Raw genomic sequence first — 17,945 nt, 5'->3', positions numbered from 1 at the left:
CCACTAGAATGAAACGTGTATATATAGGCGCATGTGTGTCTTACTAAAAATATAGCGATGCGTCTTCTTCCAAATCTGGGACAGGGTGCTTTATTTCTTTATGTATGAACCATTCTCGATGTTTTTACAGTGTTAAGATAAGACCAAGTCCAAGTGTACGTTAGTCCAGTCACTGAGTTCATCAAGCCAACCATCATTTTCTCCTCTGCACAGAAAACACTGTGCACCACCTAACCAAGAGTAGATTCATTGTGTTTATATAATAATAATAATAATAATAATAATGATAATGGGGTTATTTAGGTGTAAGGTCAGAAAGTGCAGCTCAAGGGTCAACAAAGTTGACCAGGGAGACCTGGGTCATTCCCATGACGTAGCGTATCCACCTGTAGTAGTGCGAGATGTGGGTGTACACGCCGTACTTGCCCTCCTTGGCACACTCCTCGCCCCAGCTCACGATGCCCGTGAGGAACCAGGCGTTGGTGTCCTGGTGGAGGTTGGCATGGGGCCCTCCGCTGTCCCCCTGGCACGAGTCCCTGGCCGCGTTGGGGTAGCCGGCGCAGAACATGTAACGTGAGATGCGGTCGCTGCTGCTGTCCTGGCAGTCGGTGCGCTCCACGTACGGAACCTCCACCTTCTGCAGCGTCCGCGATGTTCGGCCCTGGAAGTGCAGCTGCCCCCACCCGCTGACCGTCGCCACTTCTCCGGAGCGGAGCAGGGTCTCGGTGAAGCTCTTGGGTCCCAGACAGATGGGCCGGGCGTAGCTGGAGAAGCCAATGGGAGTCTTGAGCTGCAGCAGGGCGATGTCGTGGTTGTAGAGATTTTTACGTGGTGCGTAGAGAGGGTGGGGGAACCGCTCTGCCACCTCCAGGTCCTGCTCAGAGCCCTCTACATGCTGGACATCATGTTCTCCTATGCAGAGGGAACAGGGCCTGGTTGCACATGATGCCTCCATTGAAAACATTTTCTTGTAGCGTTAATGTACGTTAATGTACAGGGTGGCAGTAGCCTAGTGGTTAAGACGCTCGCCTGTGAACCAGAAGACCCAGGTTCAAATCCTACTACCATTGTGTCCCCTGAGCAAGACACTTAACCTTAAGTTGCTCCAGGGAGACTGTCCCTGTAACTACTGATTGTAAGTCGCTCTGCACAAGGGCGTCTACTACATGCTGTAAAAATGTAAATGTACGTTCATATCAGGAATTCAGCTGACACACTTTTCATCGTTTCTCCAGATCTTCATGTTGGTATTGCAAGGGTGAGTAATTTTGCCAAGAAATTGCATGATCAATTCTGTCTGTTTGCAATAAGTTTGTCTCTAGATAGAAAAATGTGCCATAGTAACACTGCATGAACTACTCCTACCAGCTCGAACAAAGAAGGACCCTTTAGCCTTGTCTACAAGACAATGGGCAGCGGTGATGACCCACTTCTCATTCAGGATGGAGCCTCCACAGAACACCTGGAGTGTGGAGCGCAGAACCAGTGCTACCTGCAGACAAAAATACCGCACCGTGGTCCATGAATTCACAAATCATCCCCTCTCCTTACTTTTACTTCAGAAATGTTCTTCACCTGCCAGGGAATCTCTCCTCGTGTCACTTCATGCCCACCAACAATTCGGCCTTTATGTTCCATCTGTGTGTCCGTTATTGGACAGCTTGTGTTGCGTGACATGTGTCTGGTGTAGAGCGACCTGGGTGAGACTGCTCTGGTGGTCCTTGCTGAAGTCATAATGTTGACTCTTGTGCCATTCCTGGGTTTGGTGGTGTTGAGGGACACACTGGACAAGCTCAGAATTGACCTGCCCACCCCAGTGCTTTGTGTGACCTTCTTGTTCCTTCCACACGAGAACACTCCTGATAGATAGATAGATAGATAGATAGATAGATAGATAGATAGATAGATAGATAGATAGATAGATAGATGCAATTATAAATACAATGTCAGGTGGATTGCTGAGTTTGAGCAACACTGCACGTTAAATGCCTCACCCTCAGGTTCACAGCTGACACCGTCCTTGGTCAGCCTGTAGGTGGCAGCACACTGACATTCTACTCCCAGGGTGCCCTTTGGCTCACAGAAGTGCATGCAGCCACCATTGCTCACGTCACACTGTTTGGCAATCACTTCAGCACAAAGCGGCATAAGAAAAAGTCGGTAGGTCAACCTGGTTTGATGCGCTTCCAGGTTACAAATTCATAACCAAGTCCTGGATTAGCACTTTTATTTCCCCTCTAACATTTTCTAGATACATTGTAGTGTTAGAACCTTGAACAATATGTAAAGTAACATTTAAGGCAAATATGATTTAAGTTCTGTCACAGAATACAAAAAAATAAAAGTTCTATTTATTCTGACCTCACATGAATGTTCTGACCATTTAACCTCGTCCTAATTAAGATCATCTCACCTTTCTCACAGTTGATTCCAGTGAATCCAGGTGGACAGGTGCAGGTATATTTGCCCACATGGTCCTTGCATTCACCCTTGTTCTGGCAGGGGGAAGACCGGCACTGATCTCCATCTGCAGGCAGCTCACAACCAGCTATGGATCAGAGCCTCATTCCTGCCTTTCAGTAACTTACATCTACTGCATTTGGCATTTACAGTCACTTATCAGCTTCTAAGTCTAACCCATTGACCTATTCTGTTCATCTGTAACAGTTATGGATTTATGAGTTAGGGGTTATGGATTTAAAATTCAATAGTTGTTAACCAGGTCCCAGATGTCAATTAGCGCTTCAGTTATTCAGATTTGCAATATTGTATATTGTATTTCACCTCTCAGTAACACACCAGGATATAACCTGCCCAGTTTTATAAGCTTAACTTACCAACATAACCTGCCCAAAATTCCATCTGCAATAAACAAACATCTGGTAAATAAACCAAAAGGGATTACAGGTACTTCGAATGTTAGAAACGGTACAAACGGTCCTACCGTTCTCTCGTCATTCTCAAAAGCCTCCCTCGCTTCCTCCAGGTCACACTTCTCTTCTAGGCACTCCCGCTCCACGTTTCCAGCCAGAAACTCCTCAAACATGCCCATGTTGTGTCTGCGCTGTCTCTGTAAAACTGCGAGGGCTTCTGGCTGTGGCAGAAACACTGAAGCAAGCACGGAAAATCGGAAATCATTTTCTCTTCCTCTTCTTCTCCTGTGGTATTGTGGAGTGTCTGTAGGAAGCTGGGGTTTGATCAAAGCAAATTTCCTGCCATGTGCTGCTATCCTGCCATGAACATCACTGCCACATTGTACAAGCCCGAGGTGCTGGTGTCAAATTAGACTGACCTGCAGTGGCCGGTAACAGGTCCAGCAGGAGCGCACCGGAGAAGAAAGCGATACAGAGAGGAGCCATATTTAGCAGAGCTGCAGTTCGCCATCAGGAGCCGACGCTCCAAAGTACAGCTGACATGTTTACACTGGACATGTATGCCTGTGGCGTCACAATCAGCTATGTAGGTCTCTGTCCAATAATCAAAAACAATATTATTATTAATGACAATAGAGCACATAAAGGTCTGGAAAGACAAGATTTGACTCAACATTTCAATATTTTCTTTTTCTAAATCTAATCATTTAATCATCAGCTCATGGTGTTTTAGAAGGTTGTTATAGCATCAAATAAATTAAGACTTAAATAGTTATTTTTATGGTTCTTCTCATCTTGTTGGTGTTATTGCGCATTTAGATCTTATCCTAAATTATGCTTGTATCAATGTCATAGGGGGATTATTTTTTAAGATTCATCCCAGAGTTGTTGTCCCACTGCATGTCTCTTTTGGGTAAAATATCTTGTAGAAGCAGTTGGCCATCTCCTGTTTCTGGTCAAAGATAAAATAAAGCCATTTGATAGATTTAGTCTAAAAGTCTAAAAGCTTCTGTAAATTATCATCTTGGATTTCATATGGAAGAATATTTAATGAGTTGCATGTTTTCCCATTTCCTGCTGTAACATAATATATCTCATAAAAAGATCCTCTGATGAAACATAATACTGGAAATATGTATATACAGTGTACAATTTTTTTTTCATTCCCTTTTTCCATTTTGTTCAGTGTCGCCTCTAGGTGACACCATTTCCCAATAAAAGTGCAAGAGCTGTATTGAAAGCTGAGGTGATTTGGATGCAAGGTTTGGGTGTGGAATTCAACAGAAATATATAATCATATAAAAAAAATCTCCAGCACCATCTCCTCTAAAATGCAGCTGCTTCTGAATTATTCATGTCAATCTGCAGTGGTCATTGTTTACATTGACAATAAACACCAATGACATGTGCAAGTGTTCTACATGCTAAAATCTGACCTATCTTAGTGGATTTATTTATAAGGACACTCTTTTACAGATTGTGGGCCCTTCTCAGCCCACCTCACCAATATTGCAATGTCAACACTGCAGAATCTCGGGATGATTTACCTTCTCCATACTGGTGAATATTAGATATCTCCTGTCTGCCAGTCTCTCCTTGCACCCCTGGGGATCCCCAAGTAGTTCCAGCGAAGCCTCATATCGACTGTGGCCATTTATATTTCATTGGGCCATTACTCTGATGAATTATTTATCCATAGGTAATTAACACTGCATGTGAACTATTCTGAATGGGCCACAAAGTGAGCGGCAAAAACTTTTACTTTTTTCCTTTAAATTACATTGCAGGCTCAGAAAAAGAGTATCTGTGAAGAAGGCCTGAATTTGGTTAACCAATGCACCTCATTTCTGTATTAATTGTCACATTAGGCAGAGACCTCCTGCTTTTTATGGGCCAGATACAATAATGTATGGGGGAACCTGAGGTCCACAATATTACTACATTCAGCCAGACAGATAATTTTGTTTTAAATGTTAGATATGGTGACCTGTTTTGTGCATGGCAAAACTATGATTTTTAATGCTCCCAAACCTTAAAAAGAGAGAAGCACAGACAGAATCATTCATGGCTGTTCAATGGCTGCCATGGGTTAAATGCAAAGGACACCTTTCGATGTGTCAATGTGTGCTGTGTATAACATTGACAAAAACAATCACTCATCTAGGTGACTTTCAAGATATCAAGAAGGACGCCATACAAAACATACAGACCTTAATTGGAAGGTTGTTCGAATTCCCAAACCGCCAAGGTGCCACTGAGGTGCCACTGAGCAGAGCACCGCCCCCACACACTGCTCCCCGGGCGCCTGTCATGGCTGCCCACTGCTCACCAAGGGTGATGGGTTAAAGGCAGAGGACACAATGACAATCACTTCACTTTCAGAATTAAAATGTAAGAAAACCATAAGACATCAGGCAATAATCAAGGAATGAAATTATGTAATTACGTTTTCAGATGGGAGTTGAAAATTGAAAGTGACATGCAAAATGCAGTTGGTTACCAATGAAGCTGCAGCAGAACAGGAGTGATGCGATGAACAGAGGGAGCTATTATGAAGTAACCAAAGCATACAAAGCAAAGGAAGGGTCACATCCTCCTACCTCAGATCTCTCATTACTCCTCTCTCTTCGATCCACCACTGCTCCACAGGTAACACCATCTCTCAAGGTACTAGGAAAGCATTCATTTAGACTCTTCTTTGTTTTGGCTCTGAGATGATGGACTGATCTTCCACTAAATTCTTAGTCACTAGAGATCTTCAAACGCAAGATAAAAAAAACCCCTCCTTTCAAGAAAATACTTAGATTAGATTGGGCTCTTACGTATATTTTAAAAAAAGTTTTGGATTCGGAATTATTAAACTATGGGTATTTGCAGAACGGGTCCTAATGATCCAAATGAGGGATGAGGGCAGTGGTAGCCTAGCGGTTAAGGAAGCGGCGCCATAATTTAAACCTGTGGAATCGCTGGAATTCAGCCGGCAGCAGATGGAAACTCGCTGCTGAAAACGAATCTCTGTGGAAATCAGTCAAGTCTCTAACAGATAATGTAACACTTCTAAGTGAAGAAAACAAAAATGAAAAAGACTGTAATCAGTGTAAACACCCAGTTCTGTTCCCAAGGTCTGTTCCCAATTCAACACAGCTTCATCCACAAGGGCTCCCAAGCTGGGGGACAGACCCCAATACCACTCCCTGGTTATAGTAACATTTCATATAGGACACACACAAGCATGTGCACACTCATCCATATCTAACTCATTTAAGAGCTACATGCAGCTTGAAACATTAGCTACAAGCACACATGTGTGGGCACACTTGTTTCCTGAAAATATAAGTCTCCTGAAATTATAAGACAATCAAGCAATGGCATTGTACTCTCTTCCATTAACACCATATGAGTTCCAGGAAGCCCTGAATAGTATGCCCAATAAAAAGGCCCCAGGTCCAGGCCACAGGATTTCCAGCTGAATTCTATAAAGATTTCTGGAAATTCTGGCACCAACCTTTTATAGAATGTTACAGGAAAGTAAGGAAAATGGTAGACTTCCACCTCATATGAACTTTGCCAATATTAGTCTGTTGCTAAATCTAGACAAGGACTCTACATGTTATATCACCCGATATCCCTTATAAACGCTGACCTTAAAACAATTTGCAAAGCTCTCTCAAATAGAATAGAGCAGATAACCCATCTCATAATTCATTACAACCAAATTGGGTTCATTAAAGGGAGGCACTCAAATTAAACTACATTCCACTTTTAAAGAAGGTAGAAGACGATCTGGCCAGATGGAAATCTCAACCCTATCACTCTCTAACTCTCTTTCATTATCTGGTTAGAAATAATGTAGTTCACCAACAGCATGTGTCAGAACATCAGGTCAATCTCCCCCAATTTCCCCCCTCAACACTCCCTGCTGGTGGATGATACCCCCAACCGCCAGTGTGTTGGTGGTTCTCAGTGTCTAAGGCCGGCTGCCCAGTGGTAGACTGGCTCACTCTCGGGTACTGCCGGGGACTTGGCGGGTCCTGGCCCTCCCAGCCCTCCTGGCTCTGTTGGGTCCCTGGCAAGGGGTCCCTGGATCCCTGGGTTGCTGGGCCCATTACATAGGCACTCAGGGCTACACATACTCTCAGACACATTGTCTGTAGCAGCCGAACATGTCTTCTATTATTAGTACTGCCGCACGTGACCCCTCTCTGCTTTGGGATTATAACGGAATGTTTCTCTCCACTCCTCTCCATGATGCTCCACGGACTTGCCTCACAACATGGCAACTGGACTACTCTTTACTCACCTCACGCTGGTCTTGTAAGTGGCACTGACAGCCACCTGTCACCCACTGTCTAGCATCACCGCTGATATCCACTCATGCTGCCTAGTTCAAGTTTAAGTGCCAATGCACCCCTTCTGCGAATGTGCCCCCCAGAATTGGCCCTGATAGAAGAACAAAATAGAAAAATATTTGATATGCAATGCAAATGTTTTGTACAGATATAAACAAAATGTACAGAACAAGACAACCCAATACACACAACAATAGTAATAGACAATAAAAGGAGAGTAAGGAACATATGATATTAGTATTAGTATAATTCGTTTTGTGGATATGGAACAGGAAGCAAGAAAGCATGTCAGAAAACAAGTGTGGCTGTGGTGTTACAGTTCAGTTTAAGTGGACGATGGTGACAGGGATGAGATTGTGGTGTGGTCTGCATGACAGGAGGAGTGAAGGGTCAGAGAGGATTTTTCCTGCACTTTTGCCTCCTTTAGAGAGGGCAGGGCAGCACCAATGATTCTTTCTGCGGCCTGGCTGCTCCTGCACAGCCTGTGATGATTCAGTGACTACAGTGGAGAAGTGGATCAGCAGGTCCTCTGCTTTTTCATCTTCACCATCTACACTTGACTTTTGGGTTCTTTTTGGATGGAGGAGATTTTGCTGAGCCAGTATGGCAGCAGTCCTCTCTTCCTCTTTCTCTCTATTAAATTGTAAATGTCCATCAGTGCTTAATACAATAAATCATGATTACCAGTATTATAGTGTTTTATTGATTGTATAAATAAGGGTAATACGCTAGTGAATATGAATTTAGTATCTCAAAAACAAACAAAAGCATTGTGTTAAGTAATCCATCTCTCTTTTTCCTCATGCCAGACTCACATTCAGCACTCTGCTGGGAGTTGCTGCCAGCTCCAATTAGATTAGCCACAGTAGCAGGGGAAGGAAGTGAAGGATCAGGGTCTGAGCCCACAGATAAAAAAAGGGCTGCCTGCTCAGTGCCATCGATCGCCACAGTGATTTTTTTTCTTCAGTGGGCGGTGAGGCTGGGGGGAGGGCAGGTACTCAGGGGGCTTTCATCTTTATAGATTCTGAAGGGCCGTACTCAGGGTGGCCATCAGCGGAGCTGCTGTAGTTTGTACCAGGACTTATTTCTGCCTATTAACTCTCATTGTGTCTCACAGAAAACCATAAAAACATTCTAAGACAATTTATTTCCTTATAGCCATGCTAGGCCAATTTATGATGATTATGAGCTGGTTTCAGTGGAAACTTACTGTCTAAACAAGATCAGGCTGTATGTGCAAATTTTTTTTTGATTAAGCATATGACAGTGTCCTGTTCCTTAAAATAAATATCCATCATATGTCACCTATCTCTGGTCTCCTCTCCCCCACCCACCTGGCCTAGACCAGGTGACATAGCAAGCCAGCCCCCTGCATTTATTACCTTTATTATAATGCTTCCTGAAGACAATGAAAGTGTTGGATGTTTTACTATTATACTAAAATTGATAGAAGAAAATGTGAGCAGATATAAGAAAATGTGAGCTAATAAATATGGCATTAACTGTAGGTACACCGTTAAGTTGAAAAAACTTTCTTCATGGCTCTGCCCACCTAAAGAGAGTTCTCAAAACACTGCAGGCCATGCCCCCTTAAGTGCCTGCACCTGCAGTCTGCACTATAAAAGGTTTCCTGCACCAGTGTTCCAGGTTCTCGTATTGCACCGAACCAAAATTTGTAAAAAAACCGTGGGGAGAGAACAGAGTGTAAAAAACTCTTTCTCCCTCCACACAATGCACTGTATTCAACCACTCCAACTTGATGTTACCTGGCAGAAAGAGGCATGGCACAATAAAAAATGAACAGTTCCTAATTTATTAACACGGGTAAATTATTATTGCAGTTACATGTGAATATTGTATGTAAAAAAGGTACCAAGGTTACAGAGAAAACAAAAATGAGAAGAAAGAGTAAAGGGAGAGAGAGAGAGAGAGAGAGAGAGAGCCATGAGAAAAAATGAGATGATAGAGCAGACTCAAAAACCAGAAAATCCCTTCCCCACATGTGAACAGACCTTTATACCCCTGGCCTACAGGAAGTTGTCACAGACCAATCAGAACCTGTTGTTTCTGACGTCACACCCCCTGTGCCTCCCGTCTGGGGAAGACAAAGGGGGTAGGTGGTCCCGACGGCCGACATCTCACACGTTTGGCTCGGGGGCCTCCCGTCTGGGGAAGACAAAGAGGGTAGGCGGTCCTGACGGCCAACACCTCACACGTTTGGCTCGGAGGCCTCCCGTCTGGGGAAGACAAAGAGGGTAGGCTCTCTCTCCAGCCTTACCAAAACATGTGTTGATGCACTATTTGATCATATTTACATGCTTATTGATAGTCTATTCCATTAATGTTTGTAGACAAGCTAAGGGAAACTATTAAAGGAACAAAATGTTCCAATCATGAGGCAATGTGTGAATGTGTGAAGGATCATTCTTCACCACTGGAGCTTTCAGTCACTTGCTTTTAGCTACAACTAGGCTCTTGGTGTCATTGAGGGTTTTAAAAGGTGCAGGAGAGGCAGAGATGCAACACCAGTCTGTGGAAGTCTTTCAGAAATGAAAAATGCTGGTGTCAGGGGGGAGTTGTGGTAATTACTCCAGCCAAGGGTTGAACATTTTGGAGAAGGAAAAAGGGAAAACAGGAAAAAAGAGGTTAAAGGAGAGGTGTGCAACATGCTGAGAATAGCAAGCAGACTGAGGGCAACCTTGACACTACAGAAGTGCTTTTCTCTCTATGTCTATATCTATCCATCTATCTTACTCAGTTAACAGACAGGAGTTAAATGTGACTCATGAGCTGAAGTCATAAATTAAAAAAAAAAAAAAACCTTCTGCATGGATCTAATGTCTGAGTGTAAATCACTCTTCAGGGTTTTTTTTTTTTTCGGCTGGGGGTAGCTGAAGGATCCTTGTCTGTTCTATCTGAAACACTTCAAAGGCCACTGTGGGGGAGTGTTGCCTCTCAAATGGAACTGGGAAGAGCTGAATTACAACCCCAAATCAGAAAATGTTGGGACAGGGTGGAGAAAAAGATAAAGCAGTAATTCACAAATTTCCCTTAACTTTTATTTCATTGCAGACAGTATGAACAGTATGAAAAATAATTCATGTTTTTTCTTGTCAACATCATTTGATTTGTAAATGAATATCTATTCTTGCCATTTAGGCAAAAAAGTTGGGACAGCACAGCATTTACCACTTTGTACAGCTCCCCCGTCTTTTAACAACACTTAAAAGACGTTTAGGCATTGAAGAAATCAAGTGACTAAGTGTTGCAGGTTGTTAGTTTGTCCCATTCTTCTAGCAAACAACGTTTTAGGTGCGCAACAGTATGGGGTCTTTGTTGACGCATTTTTCGTTTCTAAATGCGGCAAACATTCTCTATAGGAGACAAATCAGGGCTGCAGGCAGGCCAGTCGAGCATCCGCACCCTCTTCTTATGCAGCCATGCCTTTGTTATGCGCTCAGTATGTGGTTTGGCATTGTCTTGCTGGAATAAGCATGGGCGTCCCTGGAGAAGACGTCGTCTTGAAGGCAGCATTTGTTCCTCCAAAACTGACATACACTTCTCAGCATTGATGGTGCAAAAAAAAGATGTGAAAAACCGATTTGTCTGACCACAATACACGTTTCCACTGCACGATGGACCATCCCAGATGCCTCTGAACCCAGAGAAGTCGACAGCGCTTCTGGACAGTATTTATGTAGGGCTTCCTTTTGGCACAGTACAGTTTTAGCTGTCATTTCCTAATGTAACTACGTACTGTAGTGCTTGAGATGGAGCCCACACAGTTATATCACTTATTGATGAATGATGGTTTTTAATGCAGTGCCATCTGAGGGCTCGGAGATCACCGCCATTCAGTTTAGGCTTGCACCTTAGGCCTTTGCGCACAGTAATTTCTCCACATTCCCTGATTCTTTTCACTATGTTATGCACTGTGGAGGGAGGAATGCCTAAATCTCTTCCTATCTTTCTTTGAGAAACATTTTTCTTCATCATTTCAAAGATTTTGCCGATCCTCTGCCCATCTTTGCTCCTAAAGGAGTGGGCCTTTCCTCAATGCTGCTTTCGCACCGAATCATGGTTGCAATCACCTGTTAACATCACCAGTTTCAAATCACATCATTATTCAGTTTTTATACCTCATTACTACCCCTGAATTGCCCCCATCCCAACTTTTTTTGCAAGCCTGAATGGCAAGAATGGATGTTTATTTACAAATCAAATGATGTTGACAAAAAAAAACATGAATTATTTTGTGTTCATACTGTCTGCAATGAGTTAAGGGAGTTAAGGGAAATTTGTGAATTACCGCTTTATTTTTTTATTGACATTTTCCACCCTGCCCCAACTTTTTCCGATTTGGGGTTGTAAAAACAATACTGGACTGAAGCTTCGTTTCCTATAAAGCTGCAGTTAATGATAATTTATGATCAATGATGGATGTAAGCTGTGGAAAACCCTATGACGCCTCAATGAAAAGTCACCTCTTCTTCATAACTTGTTGGCTCCCCAAGTATCACCATTATGACCATCATAAAAATTATTATATCTACACACACAAACAAACAAACAAACACACACTGAGGGCAGTGCAATCGCGATATTTTACACACACACATACAAATATATGTATATATATGTGTGTGCGCATGTGGGCAGTATTTACTTTTTGTTTATTCCATTTTGTCACATTCCACTGTTCATTAGTCTCATCAAGCAGCTGCCCTGCCTCTGTGCCGAGAATAAATACTTAGCGACATTAGCCATGTAGCTGTGTGTTGTTGAGGGACTGTGCTTTCTTGATTTTATTGATCGTTGGAAATGAATGCAGTGTGTGAGTGTGGGTTGGGGTGATTGCTTTAATACACCAGTGGTTCTACTTTCCACTGAGCAGAGTACTGTTCCCACACATTGCTCCCTCGTGCACCTGTCATGGCTGCCCACTGCTCACCAAGGGTGATGGGATAAAGGCAGAGGACACATTTTGATGTGTCACTGTGTGCTGTGCTGCAGTGTTTCACAATGACAATCACTTTCACTTCAACTCACCGTTTAAGTAAGTATCAGACACCGAATAGTTAGAATAAACCAATTATTATACCAATGTAAAATGACACCAGACTTGTGGCCATGTCTATAATTACATTAATTAATTACATGTGGCCAATGGCTAATAATTTCCTTCACATATGATGGATATGGGGCAGAATGTGCTAGTCAGTGATCGTATGTCAACCTTTCCTCAGGGATACTGGCCCCTCCCATCAGCCTAGCTTGTGGTTATAAATGGAAAGAGACCACAGGCTTCGGTGTCTCGGCACCCTGGATGGAGGCGCTGACATTAATGTGGTATTTGAAAAAGAATACCTCTGCTAATTAGCACACTCACTGGGAGAGACAGAAAGGGTAATGCCTCACACCCATAACACGCTCACTGGTGGCCCGTTTCCCTGGTCAGTATGGCCTGCTGATGACATTTATATCGCACACTTGATATTTAGTTAGAATAAGAGAAATTGGAATAAACATGCTGACAGCAGCGATCCAGGCCAATGCAGTTGTCCTGTAAAGCAGAACTGTACATCACAACAAAATTGATATTTACACTGTTAAAAGTAAACACTGGCTAAACTTTGAAGTAATATGCTAATAAAATCACATCACATTTAAAATTTTAGCATTGCTGAAATGTAAATAAACCAGACATGCCTGCTGTAACCTGTTTGTTTACATTATGACAAAATATTGGGTGTGACAGATTAATTACATTAATTACATTAATTACAACTTCATACTTTTTTTCAAGTTCCAGTGTATTGTAAGTAACTCATGATAAGGGTATAATAAAGGCCAAAAATGTAAATGTAATTCTAGTATTTCTACTGCAGCTAGCAGTTAATAACACCATATAAACTCTACAACATTAGTATCATGAAAGAAGTCTAACAGCTAGAACATGCCATCTAAAAAGTGAACACTCAAGTAATCTGTCAAACCTAATATTTTAGCATTGATGTAATGTAAATAAACCAATAGAACCGTCTGGAACGTGGTGTGTGTGTGAATGAACACACAGTATTCAAATATAAACAATTTTTACATTTAAATGATCTAAGGAAACCCTTTCCATGTCTAAAATAAGTGTCATTATAATATCAAAATGAATGGAGCTGTCCATGGTGATGATAGTGGGTTGGTCTTAGACAATGAATTGAGTCCTTCTGATGGTCTGGTCTCCTGGCAGAAGACTTTTACACATCTTTTCAAATTTACTACAACTATTTACAATCAAATCATACAATTTGATACACTCATATTGAAAACGAATGAAAATTTGAAAAGACATCTTGAAGAGACATCTTGTCCTTGTAGTGTATTCAGTTGAACATAGGATTTGCAAATCATTGTATTCCTTGTGGGGGGGGGGCATACTCAACTATGGTGTATTAGTTGATGTTGGGTGAACACATCAGTATACTGGGGGACATACTGTAATTATGATCTTGGTCTATACTGCCTTTCAAAGACTAGGAATTATAGTGATAAATGCTGTAAAATTATGTAAACGCTGTAAATGTACTAGTGACTAAATAAATTATTTGGTAAACCCTTATCTCTTCAACGCATACTGTATAAATAAGTATAATACATACATACAAATAAATAAATAAATATACTTTTCAAAATATGGGTATTTCTGTAATTTGAATCTTTTTATTGTAAATCATAGCTTAGAGATATAGTCGCTTGGTTACATTTACATTTAGAGCATTTACCAGACGCCCTTGTCCAGAGCGACTTGTTGATTTTCATGTTTTGTAATGAACAGTGATGTATTGAATATTGATGATGTCATCTTTTTAATTCAGAAAAAATATTGACCTTTTCACAATCTTTATATAAATAATTAATTTACAGTGGAGAAGTGTTTGGGTGCGTGTGTGACTCATGCTGTGAAGACGACCATCACCACTTTGTTCTGACAATCGTCAGCTAAAACGTCATTAAGCTGCCTGGTGACGTAATCACAAGCGTCAAGAGGCACGGTACCCAAAAGTACCACCAGAGGGCGCAGCTCGTTGCGGTTCAGCCATTGGAGAGAAGAAAGTTTTTCACGTTAGTTTTTTATTTCAAATTTTAGGATATGCATCTTCTGCTGAATCGTGTTGCATATTGATGAATGTTTATGTTGAATGTTTATGCACTCAACAGCAGTGCGTGTACTTGTGGTTTTCCCATTCCTTTTTATTGCTTGTCTCTGCCTCTTCTCTAGGCATCGAGTGGACAGCTGAACCTTTTTCTCTGTGTTGACTCGTACACGGCTGCAGTCGCTGCTGGACAGCCACGCTGTTTTCCCACCAAACGTCAAGCAGCGCCTGAGCTGGACTGGAAGACGGGAGACAGGGGGCATGAGGGCAGAAAAAAAGTGTTCTCTCAACCTTCAGGAGATTTGTCTTTTGTGGTTTTCATTGTGGAGGGGTATTATATGATGATGCTGTTGGATTTAGTTTTTGGTTTGTCCTTCAGTCTTTATCCTTATGTACATTTAAAATCGAAAAAACGTTCAAGTAAATGGTCAAAGTGGTTAAAGTGGTTAAACTTTGGTTAAACGGAAACCATATGACTTTCTACATTGTGACCCGCCCTTTGACCTCAATCAAAACAATAAACTATTGACTTTAAAATGGCGTCTGGCTTCTCGTTGAGTAACAGATGGCCCATTCAACATCCCAATTTTTCATTTTTCTTATTACTTACAGTCCCAAGGTCAAGGTTTAAAGCTTTTAAATAAAATGAATAAACTACCTCATCATTTACATTGGAATGTATTTTTTTAGGTTGAGGGCAACAAAGATACAAAGACTCTTAATGTTGGCTTCACCAAAGGCTTGGTGGAGACCCAGATGTCTGTGAAATCACAGGGGCGTGTGGTCTTACAGCTTACTGTGAGTCTTTACATCAATACCGTGATGATAATAAAAGAATTCCAAATGGTTTCTTATCAGCCTCCTCCAGTACACAGAACTCACTTGGGCTCTTCAGGAGACACGTCTGATCCAACCAAACATCCCCCTGCAGCAGCAGGTCATAAATCACTCCCAATCCCAATGTATCTTTTTATTTTTTGAAAGACTTCCTGGAATAATCCAACATCCAGTGGCAGATTTAGACTGCGGATTTGACTATTCTTGACGTTGTACTTCTCCATAATAACAATAAGAAGAATATATTTATATTAAGGACTTGTAAATGAATCAAATAAATGAATCAACACCAATAATCTGACAGGAGAGGTGAATGACATTAACTGTTTTAGGACAGTGGCATCTGGCAAAGGGTATACGATATATTAGACTGCAATAGAACATTTTCTCCTCCAAAATTTCTGTGTTTTAGCTACTGCAGCCCAGACAACTGAAAAGGTTCAAGTGTTCAGGTGTGAGGGTATAGAGTACCTTACACTTGTTGTGTGGTATGGGTGCCCATACTGATCTGTGCCCACTTCTACAGGCATGTATGGTGAACGGCCACATCATACCTTCAGCGGTCTAGTGGAATCTATGACTCAACTGTTCAAGACTGTATTGCTTGCAAACGCAGACCTACTCAATTAGTGAATGGTGTTAATTTTATGGCCAATCTGTGTATGTTATGTCTTTTATGTTATGCCTTTTAAATGGTGCAGTAGGTTTCTAAATTTAAATTCCTAGATTTATAACAACACCTTGATCGAAAAAGTGAATGACAGGGCAGGTCCTAACAAATCTGTAGCCCTAGACAAGATTCGCCTCCTTGCAAATCTACACTGCTAGTGTAGATTTAAGGAACTGAATAGCTTAGTCTTAGACAGGATTTTATTTAAATAAACCAATTTCAAATTAAAAATACTTAACAAAAATTATGAAATTTAGCTTGTTGAAGGCTAATTAAATGAAGAAAATAATTCAAGATTTTTTAATAACATTATAGATGATAATAATGTTAGAAAATGTCAGTTATCCTGTGAAATCCTGTTCTGAACAGGCTATAAAACTTTAGGTTAAGAGGCTGTAGGACTCTCCAGGAAAGACATGCTCATTTTATAGTGAGGCTCTGCTGTGCCGGGGTCTCTAAAATATTGGGCGCTGCGGCATATTGGCTTACAAATTATTTTTCCGGGTAAAACAATACAATATGTGGTGGGAGTGCATGACAAAGACTAAAAAGAGTGAAGTTCAATGTTATTGTGTGACACTTGAGAGCTCAGTAGAGAGCATGGTGGCCTCGTAAGAAAAGGTACATATCATTATTATTATTATTACTACTACTACTACTTAAAAGGCTTTGCTAAGATGGTATATTCAGGTTGGTTTGTTCTTTTCATATTAAGACACATTAATGCCAACTGCAATAATGGAGTGTTTTATTTTTCCTCCATTTGGAAGGAAGGATGGATGAATGGATGGTGGCCTTAGCATTTGCCTATATTGCCTATGTCAACCCTGGTCAATACATTTATATCAGGGTTTTTATTGCATTTAGCAGACACCCTCATCCAGAGCGACTTACAATCAGTTGTTACAGGGACAGTCCCCTTGGAGACACTCAGGGCTAAGTGTCTTGCTCAGGGACACAATGGTAGTAAGCGGGGTTTGATCATGGAACTTTGTAGCCTTCTGGTTCATAGACAAGTGTTAAACCCACAATCATCCAACGACTCAACAATCATGGATTTCAACTACATGTGATTTCACCTCCCATTTCACCTGTTAACATAACAATATTAATTATAACATATTGCTTATAAAAGATATATCCGTCATACCGTATATGTTGTAAAGTAAAAAAAACCTTGCTCAAATTACATTGAATCAGAGACACTGTAGTGCAAACATTCATATAATGAAAATGTCTGAAATATTCTGCCTGCACAGTTTCATATTCAAATCAGACATAATCCAGGTACCACTGGGATTAGCAGTATGTCCTATAGATTTGTCAGTTTTGTGAGTGGCAGGGTCTAATGCAGACCAGAGTTGCCAAATTTTCAGGCCATTGATTACTGAGCGTTGTGACCTAGGTGACCTAGGTGACCGTGAGATGGCGGGGCGAGGCATATTGACTGATGGAGCTCATGACCCAAATGAACAGGGTATGGGTGCACTTTGTATTTATTAGCATCAAATTGAAAAAAAGATTTTAAAAAAATGACAATTGAATTTCATAACATTCAAATGTGGAAGATTTCCAGCATCTGTGCTCTGAATTGTGATAGGTATTACTTCAGCATCCCATGAAAAATGTTACTGACACATGATCAGGTTCAGTGTGTGTGTGTGTGTGTGTGTGTGTGTGTGTGTGTAAATGATTCACAAGTTAATAGTTGAGTTACCAGTATAATGATGTCTCCGCTACTTTGGGTTAGGGTCGTGCTCAATACATCAATATCAAGATGTGGCATTATTAAAAGCCACGTAATGCATGTGCCTGTCACGACTACGGACTTACGGGGGAAGGAAGCGCGGAGGTGTGACATGCTGGGAACAGGTTTTTATTATAAAATAAACAATTCAACAATGGCTCAGAGCCGAAAACAATTTAACATAAACGAACCCGCAGGAATGTGGCGATTGCCAGAACTCAAAACATAAACACATACACTAACGGAAGTCAAGTTCATGACTGAGTTCACGAAAATGCCGGAGATTCCGAAGGGGCAGAAATCTCTGGGTTTTATGCATTG

The 17,945-nt window shown here is 41.4% G+C and overlaps 1 protein-coding gene across 1 annotated transcript; it reads right to left on the bottom strand.

The window, feature by feature from the left end:
• Window positions 1–325: 325 nt before the first annotated feature.
• f9a (coagulation factor IXa) lies at window positions 326–3,359 on the bottom strand. Its single transcript, XM_028960936.1, has 8 exons — window positions 3,260–3,359; window positions 2,945–3,108; window positions 2,838–2,862; window positions 2,414–2,527; window positions 1,995–2,129; window positions 1,576–1,859; window positions 1,366–1,492; window positions 326–912 (listed from the first exon to the last, which is right to left on the bottom strand). Exons 1-8 carry the CDS (start codon window positions 3,357–3,359, stop codon window positions 326–328), a joined length of 1,536 nt encoding a protein of 511 aa, XP_028816769.1.
• Between the last annotated feature and the right edge of the window lie 14,586 nt (window positions 3,360–17,945).

Source organism: Denticeps clupeoides, chromosome 18 (genome assembly GCF_900700375.1).
Source record: "Denticeps clupeoides chromosome 18, fDenClu1.1, whole genome shotgun sequence".
Lineage (NCBI taxonomy): Eukaryota > Metazoa > Chordata > Actinopteri > Clupeiformes > Denticipitidae > Denticeps > Denticeps clupeoides.
The sequence above is the reverse complement of the archived record's forward strand: the minus strand, read 5'-3'. Positions and strand labels throughout refer to the sequence as shown.